General features: G+C 32.0%; 1 protein-coding gene across 2 annotated transcripts in view; it reads right to left on the minus strand.

Moving 5' to 3' along the window:
• LOC139513436 (polycomb group protein Psc-like) overlaps positions 1-23,357 on the minus strand; it is a 47,336-nt gene that overhangs the window by 17,001 nt on the left and 6,978 nt on the right. For both annotated transcript variants that reach the window (XM_071301908.1, XM_071301909.1), the window contains exons 2-3: positions 15,124-15,246; positions 7,028-7,124 (exon numbers count right to left, since the gene is read on the minus strand). In XM_071301908.1, the coding sequence (XP_071158009.1) occupies positions 7,028-7,124; positions 15,124-15,238 (212 nt within the window). In that variant the 5' untranslated portion in view covers positions 15,239-15,246. The remainder of the gene's footprint in view (positions 1-7,027; positions 7,125-15,123; positions 15,247-23,357) is intronic.

Genomic DNA, 23,357 nt, shown 5'->3' on the forward strand with positions numbered 1-23,357 from the left:
AACAACTAACAGAAAGACAGAGAGACATACACTACCGACCTAAGAGAAGAACTGGACTCGTCAGATCAGGACAAGGACGAAAACAACTAACAGAAAGACAAAGGGACATACACTACCGACCTAAGAGAAGAACTGGACTCGTCAGATCAGGACAAGGACGAAAACAACTAACAGAAAGACAAAGAGACATACACTACCGACCTAAGAAAAGAACTGGACTCGTCAGATCAGGACAAGGACGAAAACAACTAACAGAAAGACAAAGAGACATACGCTACCGATCTAAAAGAAGAACTGGACTCGTCAGATCAGGACAAGGACGAAAACAACTAACAGAAAGACAAAGGGACATACACTACCGACCTTAGAGAAGAACTGGACTCGTCAGATCAGGACAAGGACGAAAACAACTAACAGAAAGACAAAGAGGCATACACTACCGACCTAAGAGAAGAACTGGACTCGTCAGATCAGGACAAGGACGAAAACAGCTAACAGAAAGACAAAGAGACATACACTACCGACCTAAGAGAAGAACTGGACTCGTCAGATCAGGACAAGGACGAAAACAACTAACAGAAAGACAAAGGGACATACACTACCGACCTAAGAGAAGAACTGGACTCGTCAGATCAGGACAAGGACGAAAACAACTAACAGAAAGACAAAGAAACATACACTACCGACCTAAGAGAAGAACTGGACTCGTCAGATCAGGACAAGGACGAAAACACAAAGAGACATACGCTACCGACCTAAGAGAAGAACTGGACTCGTCAGATCAGGACAAGGACGAAAACAACTAACAGAAAGACAAAGGGACATACACTACCGACCTAAGAGAAGAACTGGACTCGTCAGATCAGGACAAGGACGAAAACAACTAACAGAAAGACAAAGGGACATATACTACCGACCTAAGAGAAGAACTGGACTCGTCAGATCAGGACAAGGACGAAAACAACTAACAGAAAGACAAAGAGACATACGCTACCGACCTAAGAGAAGAACTGGACTCGTCAGATCAGGACAAGGACGAAAACAACTAACAGAAAGACAAAGAGACATACACTACCGACCTAAGAGAAGAACTGGACTCGTCAGATCAGGACAAGGACGAAAACAACTAACAGAAAGACAAAGAGACATACACTACCGACCTAAGAGAAGAACTGGACTCGTCAGATCAGGACAAGGACGAAAACAACTAACAGAAAGACAAAGAGACATACACTACCGACCTAAGAGAAGAACTGGACTCGTCAGATCAGGACAAGGACGAAAACAACTAACAGAAAGACAAAGAGACATACACTACCGACCTAAGAGAAGAACTGGACTCGTCAGATCAGGACAAGGACGAAAACAACTAACAGAAAGACAAAGAGACATACACTACCGACCTAAGAGAAGAACTGGACTCGTCAGATCAGGACAAGGACGAAAACAACTCACAGAAAGACAAAGGGACATATACTACCGACCTAAGAGAAGAACTGGACTCGTCAGATCAGGACAAGGACGAAAACAACTAACAGAAAGACAAAGAGACATACGCTACCGACCTAAGAGAAGAACTGGACTCGTCACATCAGGACAAGGACGAAAACAACTAACAGAAAGACAAAGAGACATACACTACCGACCTAAGAGAAGAACTGGACTCGTCAGATCAGGACAAGGACGAAAACAACTAACAGAAAGACAAAGGGACATATACTACCGACCTAAGAAAAGAACTGGACTCGTCAGATCAGGACAAGGACGAAAACAACTAACAGAAAGACAAAGAGACATACGCTACCGATCTAAAAGAAGAACTGGACTCGTCAGATCAGGACAAGGACGAAAACAACTAACAGAAAGACAAAGGGACATACACTACCGACCTTAGAGAAGAACTGGACTCGTCAGATCAGGACAAGGACGAAAACAACTAACAGAAAGACAAAGAGACATACACTACCGACCTAAGAGAAGAACTGGACTCGTCAGATCAGGACAAGGACGAAAACAGCTAACAGAAAGACAAAGAGACATACACTACCGACCTAAGAGAAGAACTGGACTCGTCAGATCAGGACAAGGACGAAAACAACTAACAGAAAGACAAAGGGACATACACTACCGACCTAAGAGAAGAACTGGACTCGTCAGATCAGGACAAGGACGAAAACAACTAACAGAAAGACAAAGAAACATACACTACCGACCTAAGAGAAGAACTGGACTCGTCAGATCAGGACAAGGACGAAAACACAAAGAGACATACGCTACCGACCTAAGAGAAGAACTGGACTCGTCAGATCAGGACAAGGACGAAAACAACTAACAGAAAGACAAAGGGACATACACTACCGACCTAAGAGAAGAACTGGACTCATCAGATCAGGACAAGGACGAAAACAACTAACAGAAAGACAAAGGGACATATACTACCGACCTAAGAGAAGAACTGGACTCGTCAGATCAGGACAAGGACGAAAACAACTAACAGAAAGACAAAGAGACATACACTACCGACCTAAGAGAAGAACTGGACTCGTCAGATCAGGACAAGGACGAAAACAACTAACAGAAAGACAAAGAGACATACACTACCGACCTAAGAGAAGAACTGGACTCGTCAGATCAGGACAAGGACGAAAACAACTAACAGAAAGACAAAGAGACATACACTACCGACCTAAGAGAAGAACTGGACTCGTCAGATCAGGACAAGGACGAAAACAACTAACAGAAAGACAAAGAGACATACACTACCGACCTAAGAGAAGAACTGGACTCGTCAGATCAGGACAAGGACGAAAACAACTCACAGAAAGACAAAGGGACATATACTACCGACCTAAGAGAAGAACTGGACTCGTCAGATCAGGACAAGGACGAAAACAACTAACAGAAAGACAAAGAGACATACGCTACCGACCTAAGAGAAGAACTGGACTCGTCACATCAGGACAAGGACGAAAACAACTAACAGAAAGACAAAGAGACATACACTACCGACCTAAGAGAAGAACTGGACTCGTCAGATCAGGACAAGGACGAAAACAACTAACAGAAAGACAAAGAGACATACACTACCGACCTAAGAGAAGAACTGGACTCGTCAGATCAGGACAAGGACGAAAACAACTAACAGAAAGACAAAGAGACATACACTACCGACCTAAGAGAAGAACTGGACTCGTCAGATCAGGACAAGGACGAAAACAACTAACAGAAAGACAAAGAGACATACACTACCGACCTAAGAGAAGAACTGGACTCGTCAGATCAGGACAAGGACGAAAACAACTAACAGAAAGACAAAGGGACATATACTACCGACCTAAGAGAAGAACTGGACTCGTCAGATCAGGACAAGGACGAAAACAACTAACAGAAAGACAAAGAGACATACACTACCGACCTAAGAGAAGAACTGGACTCGTCAGATCAGGACAAGGACGAAAACAACTAACAGAAAGACAAAGGGACATATACTACCGACCTAAGAGTACTTCAATTAACTAGAAATAAAGGAAGTTAGTTCAAATACAACTAGTTAAACAATGTTTTCCCAGATTAAAATACCAATAATACTTCATCTCAAGGACGATCTTATATCAAAATAAAAAACTTTAAACCATATCAATTTAAATTAAAATACAAAAACTAAATAGCAAACTTTCACCCGGACAAATTGTGATAATTTAAAGAATAATTTTGATACAAGATCTAAAGAAAACGAGAGCATAAATATGTATTACTCGCATTGAATACATGTATGATCGTTGTTTAAAAGAAAAAAATACATGTAAAATAAAGGTGGACTGATACAAGTACAGTGATAGGTATATAAAATATATAACATTTAGATAAATATCTTTTGCTTTATCTTTATTTATTCATGTCTATAAAAACATCTTAGCGAAGAAAAAAAGAATAGTTTCAATAAACAATCTGACATATATTTTACTGTCGAGAATTTTTAGATGGGGTTACGTTGAGGTATATATGACACTTCTTTTGGGCAGATTATAGGTCCCGCATACATTAATTTTGTATATTATTTTATCTTGATATGAAATAATTTAATAAACCTTTTTTTATATTTCGGACACTATATGGTATCCCCTCTGTGTTAACAAATACGTCTCTTTTTCTCGTCATGAAGACAAGTACTTTATTATTATGACAAAGAAACTGAATATCTCATTATTTATAATATAATAAAATATGCTAATGGTCCATCGTTGTAAGGATTTGCTCGTAAAATAACCCTATTATAACCAGTGGTATCGTGCACATAGCACTTTCATTCAATTTTTGTCGACGTGGAAAAATCAATGAATACATTTCCTGCCATTTTTGAACACCGCATGTATAATTCATATCAATCCACTCCAAGCAGATTACAAATAAGTGACAGAGCAATTTTAGTTGCTAATATTATCGGATTTTCTTCCGAATAAGGAATACGGGGACACTGCCAGATACTTCACAACTTCATAGAAAAAGCTAATATTTTGTATAGAAGGATCGCTGTATGCATGTATATGACAAATACCACCCCCTTTCGTGGGTAAAAAATAAACGAAATCTCTATAGTGGCAGCGATAACCTTGGTGTCAAATGAAGAAAGACAAATAGGACAATCATCTTCTTAGCATAAGCGACTAAGTATATATAAGCATTGCTTTAAACATTTTCGCATTTGCACACGATATGAATAATTAAACTAAATACCTTTGACACATAATATGCACATGTAAATATCGTATAACACACGCGTAAATATCATATTGTATACGACATGCAAATATGATATTTAACACAAATGAAAAGACAATTCCTTATCAAACGAGGTACGGTACGTCTATATGTGTCAACTCTACACGTTTAGTACGTATATCTGTCAAATCCACACGTACATCACGTATACATGTATGTATATGTGTCCAACTCTATATGTACAATAGGTTTATCTGTGTAAAACCATACGTACAGTACGTATATCTATGTCAAATATATAATTTATTTAGTTTACTTTACATTTTGCTTGCATTTGCGGATCCAAGGGGGGGGGGGGGGGGGTCCGGGGGTTGGAACCCCCTTTTTTTTGGCCGATCAATGCATTTGAATGGGAGCATTAGTTGGACCCCCCCCCCCTTTTTTACTCTGGGTTGGGACCCCCCCCCTTTTTTTTAAATGGCTGGATCCGCCCCTGCCTTGTATGATGACATGGAGTATAACGTTGTATTAAAATAAATGTAAGACTAATAAACTCAGATATGCACAATATAGCAACTAATTACATAATAATTAATTATGTAATAATTATATCATAATGAAATTATCACAATTTGAAAGATTAATCTTTCTTCTTTCTTTTGGTACCTCATTTATAAAATATAAAGAAGGATAACATGAATTACATCAGTTTAAAGTTGTCTGATTGGGAGTGAAAAAATCTTTGTATTGTGCTACCTTAAAGATGAATTTCTTAAAGTGGTATGATACTTTTCTTTACAAAAAAAAATCGAATAACACGGTTGAAACGGACGTTATTTCTTGATATATTACTTACATACGTAAAAAATTTATTTCATTTATTATAATTTGATACATTCTAAAATAAACAAAAATCTTAATATTGAAATACGCTTATTACTAAAATAATCATTAACTTTATCCACGCAAGCACAGACTCAAAAAATATAATGGATATCAAATTTAACCAAAAGAAGTAATCATCGCTAATAATAAATTCGATCGATTGGAGGATTTCTTAGATTTACATCAATACATTTTACATTAGAGAACACCAAGGGTCGTCTTCTAAAGCTAATTTGACGTGAAATAGCAACTGCGTGCCAATGTTCAATGCATGTGCATAAGACGGCTGATGAGTACAGCACGTGTTTAAGTCACTTTTCGAGCATTCTCACACGCCTTTTCAATCATTGAATGTGTAACAATAAACTGAATACATGAACAAAATAGAACATTTATCTCGATGCCTGGACGTAAAACTTCAATAACCATTACAGGAAATTTGATACTTATTCCTTTTGTACACAACTTTTAAAAAAAAACCCACACAATTGGATTCAAATTCGAAGCAAATATTCTAGTATATGTGTGCATTGCTTGATCTCAAATGAGACTTAGTATGTGCAGGGTGGTATAAATATGTTGTATAAAGTACTGATATGACTTGCAGTATGGATAGCGGAAGTAATTACTGTGTGGAAGGTTTAATATAATCATCGGCTATTGATTGGTTTAAAATATATATATAAATAGGCGTTGGAGGAACATTCAATCGTTTTAACATTTTTATAAATAGTGAATCTACCTTTGAATAAATACTATATATTTTTTTAATTCCCTTTTAATTTTTTTATTTTTATTTGATTGATTTCATATATCCGAAAGGTTTATGAGAATGAGAGTTAGATGTGAAACCTCCTCAGTGTCATCTGTTAGAACACGAACTCAGTTTTCAGTAATTAAACCTATATAAACCATAATACCACGTCCGTGTGGAGAACTTTCCTGATATCGTCAAATTGTTCTAATCTCCCATAGGTTGTTACACAAATTAATGGAAACAGTATTTTCTACTAATTTATCAAAAAAGAACTATCTAAGACACATCTAAAATAAAGACATACCCATTTTACTATACAAATTCGTGGTTTCTCTGATTTGACAAATCTTCCTTGAGATGATTCAAGAATGCAACCCAGTCAAATGCGACACAAAGACTAAAATACTGTTTAAGTTTAAATTCAAAAGTAAACAAAAAGTGTATATATGAATATCATATCCATATCATTAATAATGTTATAATACATAATGTTATAATACAAATTTTAATTTTCTGTGAATGTACAGGGTCATACAAGCCAAAGAACGTACCTTTGTGCATCGTCTCGCGTATTTTTACTTGACACATATGTATAAATAGTGATAGGTCAAGTAAAGTATATATGATAATCATTTTCTCAAATGCAAATTTAAATAATATACAAACCTAATATTAATAAGTGGTTTTGTTTTATGAACTTGAACGTCACATATTGGACAAAACTTGCTGCTATCTAAATATCGTACAATACAGGTCTTGCAAACTGAAAAGAGAAAAACATATATCTACTTAAGGTCTTTATTACTATAGTATATATGTCATTAAACGTAAAATATTCGTGAATCAAACAAGCAACAAACTTATTTTCTGTCTGCATTTTTACTCATTATATATCAAGTATGAATTAATAATTACTACATAATAAATTAAACTATAAATCATAAATAGTGTTACAAGTGAAGCAGTGGATAAGTATCTCTTATTATTTGAGGATTAAACTTTCAGAAGTCTATACAAAGCTTATGTAAATATTTTCATAATCATGCAATACATTGTGTCTACCGTATATTTATAAACTATAGACCTTAACAGATACTTTATTTAAATACACACATAAATATACGATAAGTCCTCTTGGTCATGAGATACTTCACTGTTAGCACTATCAATCTAATTATTTCTGTATCAATGCTTAGCTTACATTGATTATTTTATATATTTTTTACCTAAATCAACATTTACGTTTATTTGTGACACTATAGGTTACATGTTTTTCCTTGCGTTAATACATGTGTCTACTACTTCCTTGTTTACCTATATATGAACAAAATATAATAAAACACTATTTGTTTTAACAAATCAGCTTATATCTTGCTATATATATTTTGTTCAATATAAAGGTAAATACATCTTCTTCATTATAGTGTACTCTTTTTGTTATACCAAGAATACTTATTGCTACCACTTCTTTTTTTGAGAGAGAGAGCCTGGAGAAATATACTGGTTTCTTAACAGTTTTTGGAATACAACTTAATACACAAAGAATCGCACGTATTACCAAATGTATAAGTAAAACTGACCACACTAGCCAGCAATACCCGAGCCCTATGGAAAAAGATGTACAAACGCGAGAACAAACAGACAACATAAGGTAAGAATGCTTGAAACCGTTCGGAAAATGGTTTTTGCAGTTAATTTCTGAATTTGTACAATACTTAACAAATACAAAATGCTTGAAATGAGATAAGCCATAAGGTATAAATATCAATGAGACAGCACACCAACAAACACAGGGGTAAAGCCATGCCTGCAGTAATGAGACAGTGCCCTCATAAAACATAAGGGGGTGAGCTAAAACATCAACAAAATTAACATAATAATTTGAAGACATTTTTAAGTCAAGCATCCAACCTTAAAGTTAAACTCAAAGTATAGTCCAAGCTTTGAATTTTATCAACACATACTATACAGAAGATGTACCATCAATACAAAATCACTATACAACAACAAAACTGATGTTATATGGTAGTAACGTTTACACCTTGGTATCAATTTTCTGTTTACGATTTAATCAATATATTATATAATTCATTTTTCTTGTCAAATATAATAAGAACTAAGTCATGTTTCTGCCCTGAACCGTACTTCATTGTTTTTATTTAGATATTTTTTTTCGTTTATTTATATTTGTATTATTATTTATTTATTTATTTGTTTATTATTTTTAATTTTTCTTTTATTTATTTATTCGTATATTTTTATTTATTTATTCGTATATTTTTACTTATTTATTCGTATATTTTTATTTAATTTTTATTCTTTAATTTATTATTCATTTGTTTATTCGTTCATTTATTATTCATTTGTTTATTCGTTTATTTATCATTCATTTGATTTGCGTTTATTTATTTTATGTATCCGATTATTTCTATTACGTTGTTTTAAAGTATAGATTGATTTTTTTTAAACACATATACAATTAAAGTAGAAAGAAAATTACTACTAAAACTATGCAGAACGATCATATATTCTGAAGACACAAAATGGAAAAAGCAGTAAAAGTAAATAACTATATAATTTATAGTGAGAGATCATGTTTAGCGATAGATTGCTTTAAACTTATTAAGCAAGTATTCGTTCGACATCACACCAATCGATCTAAGCATCACACTGGTTAACCTAATCAACATCTCACCGGTTAAACTATTTCAAACTCCACACAAGTTAGCATATTCAACAACATCACACCGTTCAGGCCATTCGATAACTATTATAGAATTTGTGAAACATCACGTAAGTGTCTATTTAAGGTTATTTTGTTCATAGCTATTCTGTTGTTTCGGTTCTTAAATCCTTGGCTTTAAATATTTAGCTTTGAGCGTTCCTGGTGGAGGTTTATCCAGAAAAGCGCTGCAGATGCATATACCTTATGTTGTTTTTATTTTTAGACTAATTGTTGTACAACATGTCACTGCAAATAAAAAAAAACTTTTCGACAAATATAGAATGCAAACCTGCAAAGAAAATAAATGGAAACGATTTGTTATCTATGAACTATTCATAGTATTGGAAAGGCAACATCTAAAATGACAAACTAATCTTTATGTTTTTGATATTTATAGCCAACCAAGTGTGTTTGTTTTGATTTATTATCATAACATACAATTGACGTTTTGGACTTGCTGATTGAAATTATTTGTTAAGTTGTAACAATACACTTGGTTGCGTTGATTATTAATCTACAAACCAGAGAAAACTACATCAAGTCTTGTGTTAAATTCAAGGATTCCCTTTCGTATCATTAAACTGAAACATTTGTTTAGTGCATAAATATATCACCATATTAATTGGTGATAAATATAGACACCATATATACTGGTGATAAATATAAACACCATATATACTGGTTATGAATATAAACACCATATATACTGGTGATAAGCCAAAGCCATTCACGATTTTTCAACATTTTCAAAGAATGAACAAAAATTAACATGTACTCTTTTATATATACACATTTTGCTATATGACAAAATTTCAATTGCATTATAAGAAAAAGAAATGCTTAATTCCTATTAAATAACCGATTTTTGTATTCAACCTTATTATTGACTTTGAAGCAAACAATTACGGTGTAATAAAAATATGTTTATTAGATTTATTTCCTCGACTCCTCCTGTTTCAATAGTCAAAAGTAATCTTTCGGATATGGCCACTCTTTATTAAAGGATACTGTAGGAGGTCTGATGTTTAAGAACCAGGATATAAAATAGATTGGGAAGTTTGATAAATTGACAAATAAGTCATTATACAATATTTATCTTCAGAAAAATGCCCCGGATTAAGTGCTGACATCATAAGTATCAAAAATGCATGAGAAAAAAGCTTATCACAATCATTATGAATTGAAGTGTACTTGTGATGACTACCGGTTATGAAGTTTCTAAAGGATGTATACGCAGATTTCTCTCTAAAATACCAATGTAATTGGCAATATATATTATGGCTTTTGGCCCGTTTTCACAAGGAATTAGAAGATTCTGTATGCATGATCGTTAGCATCCACAGACACTTATTAACATATGTATGCATTCATAGATATTATTTGGTGAGAAGTTTCGAAAGGGAATATTACAGATTTAAACCAACAGCTCTTGTTTTATTGGCTGAGAACCAATTTGTTTGAATCTAGTACAGACTGTAAGAAACGAAAATTTACCACGTCTTTTGCATACTCCAATTTTCAAATTGTCACAGATATGTATTATAAACACGTCTATAAATACTGCTACAGACAAAACGTTTTTTTTTTATGTCAGGTTTTAGGTACCAGTCTTGTATTACAACTCCAGTTTCCGGTGCATGTCAAAACATGGAGGGAAACAAAATAGTGCATTTTTTTCTGAATTTTTTTCTGAACTCAATTTTTTCTGTTTGATTATAGGTTTATGCTGAATTGAAACATATATATAGACTTAAAAAAAAATCTTGCATCTTTTGAGGATATCAATCCAGGAAAGTGGAAGGATATCATGTTTACTGGAAGTGGTGCGGCCTGGTAAAAATAGCAAACAGAAAGTAGAAAAAAAATGTTTTGACTTCAGGTTTGCGTAACTTTTTATTCTTCGTGGCAAGACCCCCTTTTTCTTTGATTAAATCACAATTTCACATTAGTACATACATGATATGAACATGAATTTTTTTTTCTATGTAGCATTTTTTATTTTTTTATTTTCAAAGATCAGCTGTTTTGCATGTAAGCCTATGGAGCAGTCAATTACAAGACTGCAACCTTTATAAGCATATGTTAAGATGGTACCTAACACTACAGGGAGATAACTCTATAAAATCAGTTTTATTTACGTTGTGTTGTTAAGGGGATATTAAGCTTCTCAATTATCAAAATTAGTGTTTGTCAAACTGCTATTTAACCAGTGTAATATTTCTGCTAAAATGGTTGGTTCAAATTTTTGAAAATTTTCATATTTTGGTCAAAGGGTCAAAATAAATACTTTGGCAAAATTTTATGAAAATTAAACGAGCCAAATTAATTTTAGTGAAGGTGTTGGGTACCTACTTAATTTTGATTTTAATCATCAATTAATAAAGATCTCCCTTCATACTAAATGAACACAGACAATGTGTAAGACGGTCATTTCATTGGCCATTGTGATCTTAATCAGATGTTGCATATAGTTAGTTGAAAAAGTGTGGAATTTGGAAGTAAAAAATATAAATTATGTAAATAACAGCTTAAATCCCATAAAATGATCTAATTACTAGTATCTTGCACCAGGGATCACTAGCCTCTTTCCTTTCTTTACATGATTTAAAATGATTTATTTGCAACATTGGATTTACACTGAAAAAAATTCAAAATGAACAAAAGCTATAAGGCTAACTAATACATGCAGCTTCTGGTCATAATATGTATATATGAAAAACATTGAAGTTACTCCTTTTTTACGCAGAAACTTGGAACAATAGTTTCTACCATCCAATGTACATCAACTATCAACAGGTTACATTAATCAGTATGCGATTAAGATAGCATTGAAGCTTGTTGTATTCATTTTTCTCTAAACTTGAGAATATGATTGTTAATAAAACAAAAATCCAAATAAGAGATGGGTAGAGTTTTGACTGCATTTTGCATATACAAGTCTAAACTTACATTTAACATCAAACGTTTTATGTAATAAAAACAAATCATTCGCATAGTATATGAAACTTCAACATCACGAAAATAAGTGTATATATGCACCATATGCACATTTTGAAAATTTATTTCTCAGCAGTGTTACTGTGCATGAAACTAAAAAATGAAAATATACATTAAACTGTATAAAAAGAAATATATATATATATTCCTGCCTGGTAATAAAACGAAGGTATGCAACTTCTCGGTATAAAAATTATGTGAATAAATTTATCAGCATACAAGAGGGAGTTGTTCAATTAAATTAAGAATACATTATATATCAATCTTCAAACATGGTGTTGTATATATAAAACAACATATGGAATATTGAAATAACATTAATACAATACAGAATGAACTACTTGAATGATTCCTAGCTGTTAAAAATATATGTTAACAAAAATGATGTTCCTTTGATGTGATGATTGTTAAATGTGATTATAGTATGTTGGAATAAACCTATATAACTACTTGATCACATCACTTAATTACATGAAGACTTGTATAAATGTTAGGCAGACACAAACATTTAAGAAATGATGCTTGTATTTTCAATTTTTTCAATTTTTGTTTTATGAATTGCCATTATTCATTTGAAGAAAAGGCACAATGATTTCTTATATAGACATTAGGAAACATTTCTAAAATTGTATATTTATCTATAGACCTTTGCAGTTGGTTTTAATTCTCATTCCTCAAAAATCAATGCTTACTAGTCATCAGCGTTTGTTTTTATCTATTATAATATAAAGAGATTCACAAAAGAGACATCACTTATATACACATATATATAAAATTATAAATGCACACATTAGAACTACTATCTCTCTTTGTATTAGTTATTTGACAAGAGAGCTGCATCTCTGCACGTTAGGGAACCAATACTATAGAGGGTCGGGTATTGTCTTCCGACAGCCATACTCCTTCAAATGGGTTCGACGACATACAACTTCTTCAAAAACTTTAAGTTCACACTTGTTTATCATGCTATGTGCACGTTTAGATCACACCAAGTTTAAACCAAAATGGAGTATTAAGAATATGTCAGGTAAAATGAATATCATTTCTCTAATAAAAATTTCATTTCTAAAACGTTTATCTTAAATATTTCTACAAAATAATGATCAATGATCTGTTTTGAATAGTTTTGATTTGAGGTATGCGTGTCTTTGAACATACATGTGAAGATTGTCTTGCATATGTTGCCTTTTCCTTTCGATACTTCCAGTTCTTTTCCTTTTATTTCAGCAAAGTTTTGTTTCAATTCACCACTTTATACATATACAATTTGCGTTTGCTGAATAATGATAATTATAATAACCTCTCTGGATTAGACAGCCTGTTGATTGTATTACATGGTCTGTCTACCAAGCATACGTGTATTCTAAGCTACGACAACCAAAGTATTTGGAATTTAATTACTAGTAAGTCACTTTAAGCTTCATCCGATTGTAACTATACTTATGATACAAGCAATTTGTGCGTGTATTTTAGAGGGATGTTAAATGGAAAATTGCATGTTCCAAAACTCATACATTCGCGGATTCACTACACATCTTTTTAATGGATTAAACTTTTTCGATTCTTACATACGTTTCGATACTACCAATGAACCATTTTCTCCGTTCAAAACGACATTTATTTACAAATGCATATTATTCTTATACTTATATTAAAATTCTAGAATTGAAAATTGAGATTTGTTATTGTTAATATTTACTTAATATAACTTCCATATTATATCAGTAATTTTGAACTACTATTTGTATATTAAGCAATATCTACACTTATGGGTCTAGGGCTAACTGCATGTGCCATTGAACATTAAAATATACTAGAACACACCCGTGATATCGCAGGTCCATGACTGAATTAAAGTATATAACTATGCGCAAGCCTTATTTTAGTATTAGTATTTTCATCTGATACACAGTTTTCTCTGCTTTCAAATCTTTCTGTTTGAACCCGTCGAACTGGAACTTATCAATTATTGGTAATATTAATTATTTGGAAAACAAAAGGTCCTGGAATGGAGTATTTTTTAATCAACAGCATTGTCCTATATTAGTTATAAATAAAGTTGAATTCTTTGATTCACTGTTTTACGTCATGCCCGCTAACAAATTGAATTGAGATTTTTAGTATTCGTATTGTTATCTTAGAAAGTCTTACTGATTAAAATACCTCAATGGGTAACAATTTGACAATGATTGAATTTAGTAGTGTCAACCCTGTGATTAAGACCCGTGTATATAGCATAATCCTAAATACACCCTTGGTGGTGCGCCTGTCAAATGCGGAACGTACATATAAGGTAATAGGTAACAGGTGAATATACTATTGGTATCGGTATCGGACTCGACCCGGAACTTCTTAATTATTGGCAATATTAATTACGTGGAAAACAAAAGGGCCTGGAGTGGTGTAATTTTTAATCTACACCTTTGTACTATATTAGTTATATCTAAAGTTGTATTCTTTGATTCGTCGTTTTTTCGTGATGACGGCTGACAAATTGGACCTCGTCATTTTAGTATTATAGATATTTATATATATTTTTTAGAAGTCATATCCTTTGGATGTCTATGAAATGTTAAACCTTGCGAAATACGTTCATTTACTACGTCCGTGTAGTTCACGATTTTCCTAAGGCAGTTAATTTAAACACAATTTAAAAAAAGAAATTGTCATTAGAACTAATAGAAAAGTTCGACGCAATAAACATAGCAGTAAAAGTTAATATGTTCATATGTTCACAAAAGTCACTGTGGATGAATTGAACAATTTTCATCTTTTGAATTTCTATATAGGTAATAATTATTCTATAATATCAGGACATATCTGTCTTAGTTATTAACAGCTATAATAATCCCTTGAAAATCATATAATCATCGTCAATACAAATAGCTTTTATTTGATAATTTAATTTACAATCTGCTATAGAATTCCAATATCACGATAATCTTAACCATATAACAGTTGAAAGCCTTTATGGCATTGCTACGTACAGTTATCGTCTGCGCCAACAATATTGGAAAAATGTCAAAACAGATAAACTTACATGAATGTAGACATTCTACGATCGTAGTGGCATCAATCAGGTAGCCTCCACACAGCACGCATACCAAATGCTCTCGCAGATGTCGAAGACTTGTCCTCTTTGGTCGATGTGCCATTGCGCAAGCTGAAATATAGGATACATTTTAATTCGTGTAGTGCATGTGTGTAATAATATTTTAAATGAAGGTAACATGTTTAACGAGTAAAATGTTATTAATGACCACCAAAGGTGTCAAGAACTGACAGCGTGTAATAAAATGTGGGCGGTACAATAATATTTCATATCAACATTACGTAACTTGGTTAACAATTGTTTAAAGGTCAAGGTTAGTCATTATAGGTCACATTACAAACCCAAAAGATAGAAATGATATTGTAAAAATGGAGATTATATATTTAAAACCACGATTCGCTATAAAAAGTATTTTTGCAAGACTGTAGTCAAGTAGATAATTTACAAAGAAAATTTCATAGTGGAGAGTAAAATCTAGTATGACTCTCTAATAATATTGGAATTTATTGGAATAATAAATATTCTTATTCTTAATAGTATAAAAATCCTTATTCTCCTTCCTGACTTGCTCACATTAAATGTGAGAATACACAATTCAACTGAATCAAATAAGTAACAAATCAGGTAATGCATTATTAATACACACTTCATTATAAATCAAGCTACGAAATGAAAAATAACTTTTCTTATTTGACTTGTTACCATATATCCTCGTTCGTTATTTATTTACGATTTTTTTTAATGACTGTGCTTTTGTACCTCTATTTTCCATAACAGAAATAAATAATAAAGGTGATTTCAGAAAATGTATGAACAACTATTAATAATACATAAAATTTAATTTAATTTAAATTAAATTTCCTTATTTTAATTACTATTTCCAGTGCTTTGCACCATCATGCATTTATTGTTTTATCTATAGCTGTTTCAGTCAATCAATTTATATCTATTTCCTGGTTTCACAGTCAATAAACTATATATACTTTATGTCAATATAAATCACAGTAATCATTATTTACATCTTATTTTATCCAATAACAGCCAAAGTGTAGCTTCGTGTACAAAAAAGAAGATAACACACTGTACTGAGTGTTCTTTCTTTGTAAAATAAGATAGTGTTCGTAATTGGTGAATTATACATCGCACTTCTGCTGTACATTAACATTACCAGTGATGTAATCAAGGGAAATAGAAATGGCATCTGTATGCGCATCTGGTGAAGATGTATTTCAATAAAGGAATACATTTCATTTTATCGTGTGTAACATATCGCCTTCAATCCGCTTCTCTAATTGATTTTATACGTAGTCAAATCGTAAAACATCACTTCTATTCAGTGTGGTTATTGATCCTTTCCTTTATAATTCTGGGGAAGAGATTAGAAGGACAATATGATTGATTGGCCCTCACATTCCTACGGATTATAGGCAGTGCAATGATAACGACAAAAACGGGTAGTGCACTCACCGAACGTTGTTACCTGAACGATATCACACTATACAAAATCTAACAATCTTGTAACACATAAGACGTAATACGATCTCCAGCTACTGACGTAAATGTTTGTATTATTAGTTCCGCACCATATACACACCGTATATAATGCGGAACTTCAGATAATATGGTGAGAACAATACAAAAGTATGGATGTCGTTCTTTGATAATATACGGACCAACTTAAGATGTTACTTTGCCTCAACATATCAAAAATTTCTTCTTGTATATAAGGTGACATAAACATAGGGTCCATACCGGCCGTGCAAGGGCTGTATAGCCAGTCAAGGTCGTTATAAACTTCCATTTGTTGTAAACCGGGAGCTTGGCTAATATATATATATATATATATATATATATATGCTAATATATATATATATATATATATATATATAATATATATATATATATTAATATGCAACAATTAAGGTATACATCTGCGACATACACAATTTCTTCGTAAAGAATGAATATTTTCATAAATTATGTAAAGCTTTTATTCAGTTACGTGTTGTTCTCACTCTAATTTTCCTATACAAAGTCAATAAACGGAAGTAGGGAATTCAACTGAAATTTAAGATAAAATAGCCAAAATATTTTTTTGTAAATTACCGCAAAATACTTTTTTTAAAAGCTTATCATAGAAAAGTCCCAATTAAATAGTTTTTAAAATTTTATTAATAAAAGTTTGAAGTAACAGCTGGAACCAATAGACATGAATTAGTCTCAGGTCAATGACATCTTATTTGATCAGAGATTAATTTTGTATAATATAGTGTCTTTAAATCTTCACAACCCTGTGTCTCGTCTGCGATTGCTGTCATTGCATGTAAAAGTGTAACGATTACCAACAGAGATTCAATTATCAGTAAAATCAAGGAGAATGTTCTTGGTAAAATAGAGAGAAAATTTCAAAAAAATATGACAAAAAGACCGAACTCCAAGGTATTTGTTTTTACAAAACGATATTTTTTTTAATTTGATATGTGTATAAAATTCACCATTTAACTTATGCAGGGAAGACAAATATTCTTTTTTCCTAGTATTTTTCCTACCACACAGGCATCAAATTATTATATATTTTGAATTTAATTGGGGAAAAAAACTTTAAATTAGTTTTTTCCTCTTCTACTAGATCAAAATATGTATTCAAAAAAATACCTCGTCGTTCCATCAATAAATTACAAAAAACAGATAAAATTCTAACTTCATCTTGAAAAGTTTCTGTACACTTAATTCCACTCTGTGCATTCAAGGGTGATCAGATATGTATACGGTATGAGGAACAGTTACAACAACTGAACCAAATGCAAATGCCCAATTTTAATATTACATTTAAGATCGATCTACTGAACTGTATAATTGTAATTGTTATATTATACAAAGGAGAAGACTTCATAAATTCGTGAACATTATGTCCGATCCTATTTGTATCTTTAAGTAAATACAATTCTAAGCACAATTTTTACAGTGTAATCGTTATAACTTAACAACTATACTTTACAAATATTTCCCAGTGTTATTAATATAATCATTATATGTATTTGGGACGAGATTCGTAAATAATTAGTTGCATGCTATAGTTCAACACTACATTATAACATAAGGTAGTTTATCAACTTAAAATAATTACTGTTCATGCATTTACAACTGTATTAAAAGGGGGGCATCATTAAACATAAAAAGAACGGAGCATTTTAAAGTGAAATATTTATTCAATATTATACAGATGCGTTCAAATACCAACTAACATAATTATTTGTTCAATGCACTCAAATGCAAAATAAACCGAAGTATGTGAAGCGACCAAAATGCCTATAGTTTAGGGTCAGCGGTTACTTTGAGAGGTAAGCTACTCGTTAGACGAATCTTTTTACCAACATTCATCATAGTAACTTATTCCTACAGAACTAAACTCGATCCAGGGGCAAATATCTCAGTCAACGAAGTAGGAAAAGTATAAGTCAAAATTAAGAATGTATTGTTACATTCCCATATCCTTTAAATTGTACAAATACAACAAATAGTAGCTGAAAACTGACATCGGACGTAGACAAAGGTGGTTAACCGAAGTTCAAATCTCGTAAATGTAGACCGTATAAGTCAATGAACATGTTTATCAAATTGGCGTACCGTTTGTGAGCTTAGGTTGCTGTTTTTTTTACCTTATATATATATATAGGTATATCCTTATATATAATACAGAACGATACAAAACACGTTTTAATGCCAGCCAATAACGTAGCATACACGTTTTGTATATGCATAAGTGTAAGCGACTGTAATAGTACCATGGTGATGCACATACAGATACAGATACGACACACGAGTGTATGCCACTAAGTATCTGATAACTAATATATGTTCGACATTAGTACCGTCAATAAAAGGGTACCTGCCAGTTCTAGGTGGTAGAAGGGGGCTACTGTATGGACTTCCATACTAAACATAACTTATTAGAAACATAAAAACTATATTTTAAAAAAAATTGAAATTATGTGAATAATTCCGAATCAAAATACATGTAATTAAAACAAGATACCCTTGAATCTAGCAATCCTACACAAGGTTTCATTTTATTGCGTGCTTTCCATTTATAATTGCTTTGTGAATTCATCATTATTTTTCTGCCAATGACATGGAGTGCATTTGTTACTTATCTAAACAATATAAATAATCGTTGAATCAATTTGTACTTTGTGTGTCAACGTTGAGTTACAGTGTGATGACCGGTGAATCCAGATCGATAGAAAAGTCACTCTTGTTGTCATTAAGGTTAAACGTCAATAGTTAGATTATTTGTACAAAATAAAAGTTATTTTGAAACCACAAGTATTTGCGTACTTCTTAAGTTGTCTGTTCAAATTAAATCTAAATATAACATCCAAACGCATATCGTCTTACTTTTTATTATATATATTGTGAAAAATGCATCAGAAACTTTTTGAATGATATTTCAAGATATTTAAATATCTGCTGCATCATAATTGCAAATTGTTTGTGAAGATCTAATACATCATATGATAATCTATTTGTGAAGATCTAATACATTGCATGAACATCTATTTGTAAAGATCTAATACATTGCATGATCATCTATTTGTAAAGATCTAATACATCATTGCATGATCATCTATTTGTAAAGATCTAATACATTGCATGATCATCTATTTTTTATTCCATTCAAACATTTTCCGTGTTTTCGTTATGGTCCTTGCACGATTATTCTTTTAAATATAGTATTTGTTTTTATATATGTATTTAAAAGAATGTATAAGTCGCATTATTGTAACTTTAATTTTGCTTATAGTGACCGGCTTAATTTCATATTGTAATTTGGTATCCAGTAGAAAAATAAATTCAGTACGGTTAATTTTTTCCCCGCTAATGCGACATTGCAACAATTTCTTACAAAACCTTTTTTATATGCATTTTTCTCTATGTTAAATCAATATGCAAAAACATAAATCATGTATTTCAATGTATTTTTATTTCTTGAGAAATTAAAAACTCGCGAAACGTTGAAAATATTTAACAGTTTAATGGGAGACGGTTAGATACTTAAAGAATTACCAAAATTTATATTCACACTTTAAGTTATGTACACTATCTCAACATAGATCACTTCAAAGATTAACTACTGATCGTTATATATATATAACCGTTTAATAATAGTTTCAAGACCCTTCTAACAATTCATTTTTCTTAATCTATTATGTTATGTTGTGTACTATAAAATAAGTAAGCGAAACTGTCTTGATTTCTTACAATACTATATACTATATAAAACACTATCATTTTAGAAAAATTATATAAGTTTATAAAAAAAAAATTACTGATGAAAGTCAGTCCTCCAAGTTAAGTTACGTTTTGTTCACACATGTGCATGCTTATATAAACATATATGTAATTGTAAATATATATTTTCTCTTTGTAACTATGACATGTAGTTTTGTGAGAATAAAGTTCATTTATTTTCATATTCGACGTTGACTACATTAAGTTTAGAGTTCGGTAAGGTCTCTCCGTTGTATATCATCTGAAAATACTGTTTTTTCTTTCGAGAAAAAGAGGTGCAATTATTCGTCAGCGACAACTGATTCGGACCTCTTATACCGACTTGTATATTTTTCCAAATAACAGATTTTCACAACAGCGTGATTGATAACTAGGGATATTTCATTGCATAACTAATAAATTCATCTTAACAGGAAATATTTACTCTAGGGCAATCCGCGTGGTGCTGTTTTGTTATGTCATGACCACTTATAGTTTTATTTCACTTTACTACTGGCAGAGTGCCTTTATATGTGTCGTCTAACACTTCGCTGAAATATCGTGAAAGGCAAAGGATTTTTCAGTTGATGATGTGCATTTTCTAAAGGAATGCACAATATGCAGTGATTTCTGTGTCAAAACTTTCACGAATAAAAAAGAATTTTAAATTGAGAAAGGAAATGGGGAATGTGTCAAAGCGACAACAACCCGACCATAGAGCAGACAACAGTCGAAGGCCACCAATGGGTCTTCAATGTAGCGAGAATTCCCGCACCCGTAGGTGTCCTTCAGCTGGCCCCTAAAATGTGTATACTAGTACAGTGATAATGGACGTCTTACTAAACTCCGAATTATACACAAGAAACTAAAATTAAAAATCATACAAGACTAACAAAGGCCAGAGGCTCCTGACTTGGGACAGGCGCAAAATTGCGGCGGGGTTAAACATGTTGATGAGATCTCAACCCGCCCCCTATACCTCTAGCCAATGTAGAAAAGTAAACGCATAACAATACGCACATTAAAATTCAGTTCAAGAGAAGTCCGAGTCCGATGTCAAAAGATGTAACAAAAGAAAATAAATAAAATGACAATAATACATAAATAACAACAGACTACTAGCAGTTAACCGACATGCCAGCTACAGACCTCGATTAAACTGATTGAAAAATTATGTCTTCATCATATGAATATCAAGCACAATCCCTCCCGTTAGGGGTTTAGTATACTATCATAAAATATATGAGAAGAACATAACCCGTGTCATGCCAATAACTGTTTTTTTTTTTTTAAATAAGTGTGTTTAGTTCCGATGCAAAGACCCTATAAGTGAATCAATATTAAAGCCAAAATATGCAATCTTTAATGACCTGACAACAGTATCGTAACTATATCCCTTCTTAATAAGTTTGTTTAAAGGTTTTGTAAGCTTTTGAGGTGAATACTGACATTTTTGTGCTTTGTAAAAATTATTACCATAAAAGATTGGATGTGAAATACCTTAACGTATAAGATGTCTGCATGTTGATTTATATTTACGAATTATTTCCTTATACCGGTGATAAAATTTAGTAAATGTTTTGACCAGTTTGTGATATCGAAAACCCTGGTGTAATAATTTTTCAGTAATACATAAATTTCTCTCGCTAAAATCTAATACGTTGTTACATACACGAGCGAATCGTACAAGTTGAGATATATAAACATCATAAGATGGCGACAAGGGAACGTCACCATCTAAAAATGGATAATTAACGATAGGAAATGAAAAATCATCTCTTTTATCATAAATTTTTGTATTAAGCTTCCCGTTAATGATATAGATATCAAGATCGAGGAAAGGGCAGTGGTCATTGTTAGTATTAGCTTTATTTAAAGTAAGTTCAACAGGATAAATTTCTTTAGTATACACACTGAAGTCGTCATTATTGAGAGCCAATATATCATCCAAATATCTAAAAGTATTGTTAAATTTTTGTATCAAATGTTGTTTCGATGGGTCTTTGTTAATTTTAGTCATAAATTGTAACTCATAACAATACAAAAACAGGTCCGCAATAAGTGGTGCACAGTTAGTCCCCATTGAAATTCCAATAACTTGACGATATACGGAATCTCTAAAGCGAACAAAAATGTTATCAAGTAAAAATTCAAGCGCATATATAGAATCAAAGCATGTCCAATTGGCATAGTTCTTTTGTTTATTTCTACTAAAAAATGACCTAAAAGAGTTTGAACATATATACTCGCATTCTGACTTGTTAAATGCCGAGTTAATAAGGGATGTGAATTTCTTCTTAATAAGAATATGAGGCAAAGTGGTATAAAGGGTAGAAAAATCAAAACTTTGAACAGATTCAAAATCACCAATATATGCATGCAATTTATCAAGTACTTCCAACGAGTTTTTGACACTCCAAAAGTAATTAATTCCACTATTTTCGAAAGGCTTTATTTGAACAATTTATTATCAGGTTTTTTATTGTACCAAGTGTACTAGTAAGTAAAACAGACAATTTAGTAGTGTAACAATGGCTTGAAGATGAAATATATCTATATTTGTAAGGTTTTTTGTGTAGCTTCGGAAGCCAGTACATAGTTGGGACTTTCATTGTAATTGGTTCTGCTTGTAAAGAAGTAGCTAAAAGTTTGTGTTTGTTACAGATGTCGTTTTCTGAAAATGAAGTCAGTTGGAATGTTGGTGAATTCGTGATTTCCTTTTGCAGAACTTCTATATAAAATTTACGTCAAACAATAATGATATTATTAGCAGCTTTATCCGCCGGGACAAAAACAAATTCCTTGGCTAGTTCTTTTAGTTTATGTTTGATACGCGAAATAGGGTTTTTATGGTTGTTGTTAAGAGTAAAATATTCTTTAAAATGTTGTATTCGAATATCATCTATCTTCATTACTGAATTAAAAAAAGAGTCCAAAGATTTTTGTCAGCA

The sequence above is a fragment of the Mytilus edulis genome, chromosome 2 (assembly GCF_963676685.1).
Source record: "Mytilus edulis chromosome 2, xbMytEdul2.2, whole genome shotgun sequence".
Classification (NCBI taxonomy): domain Eukaryota; kingdom Metazoa; phylum Mollusca; class Bivalvia; order Mytilida; family Mytilidae; genus Mytilus; species Mytilus edulis.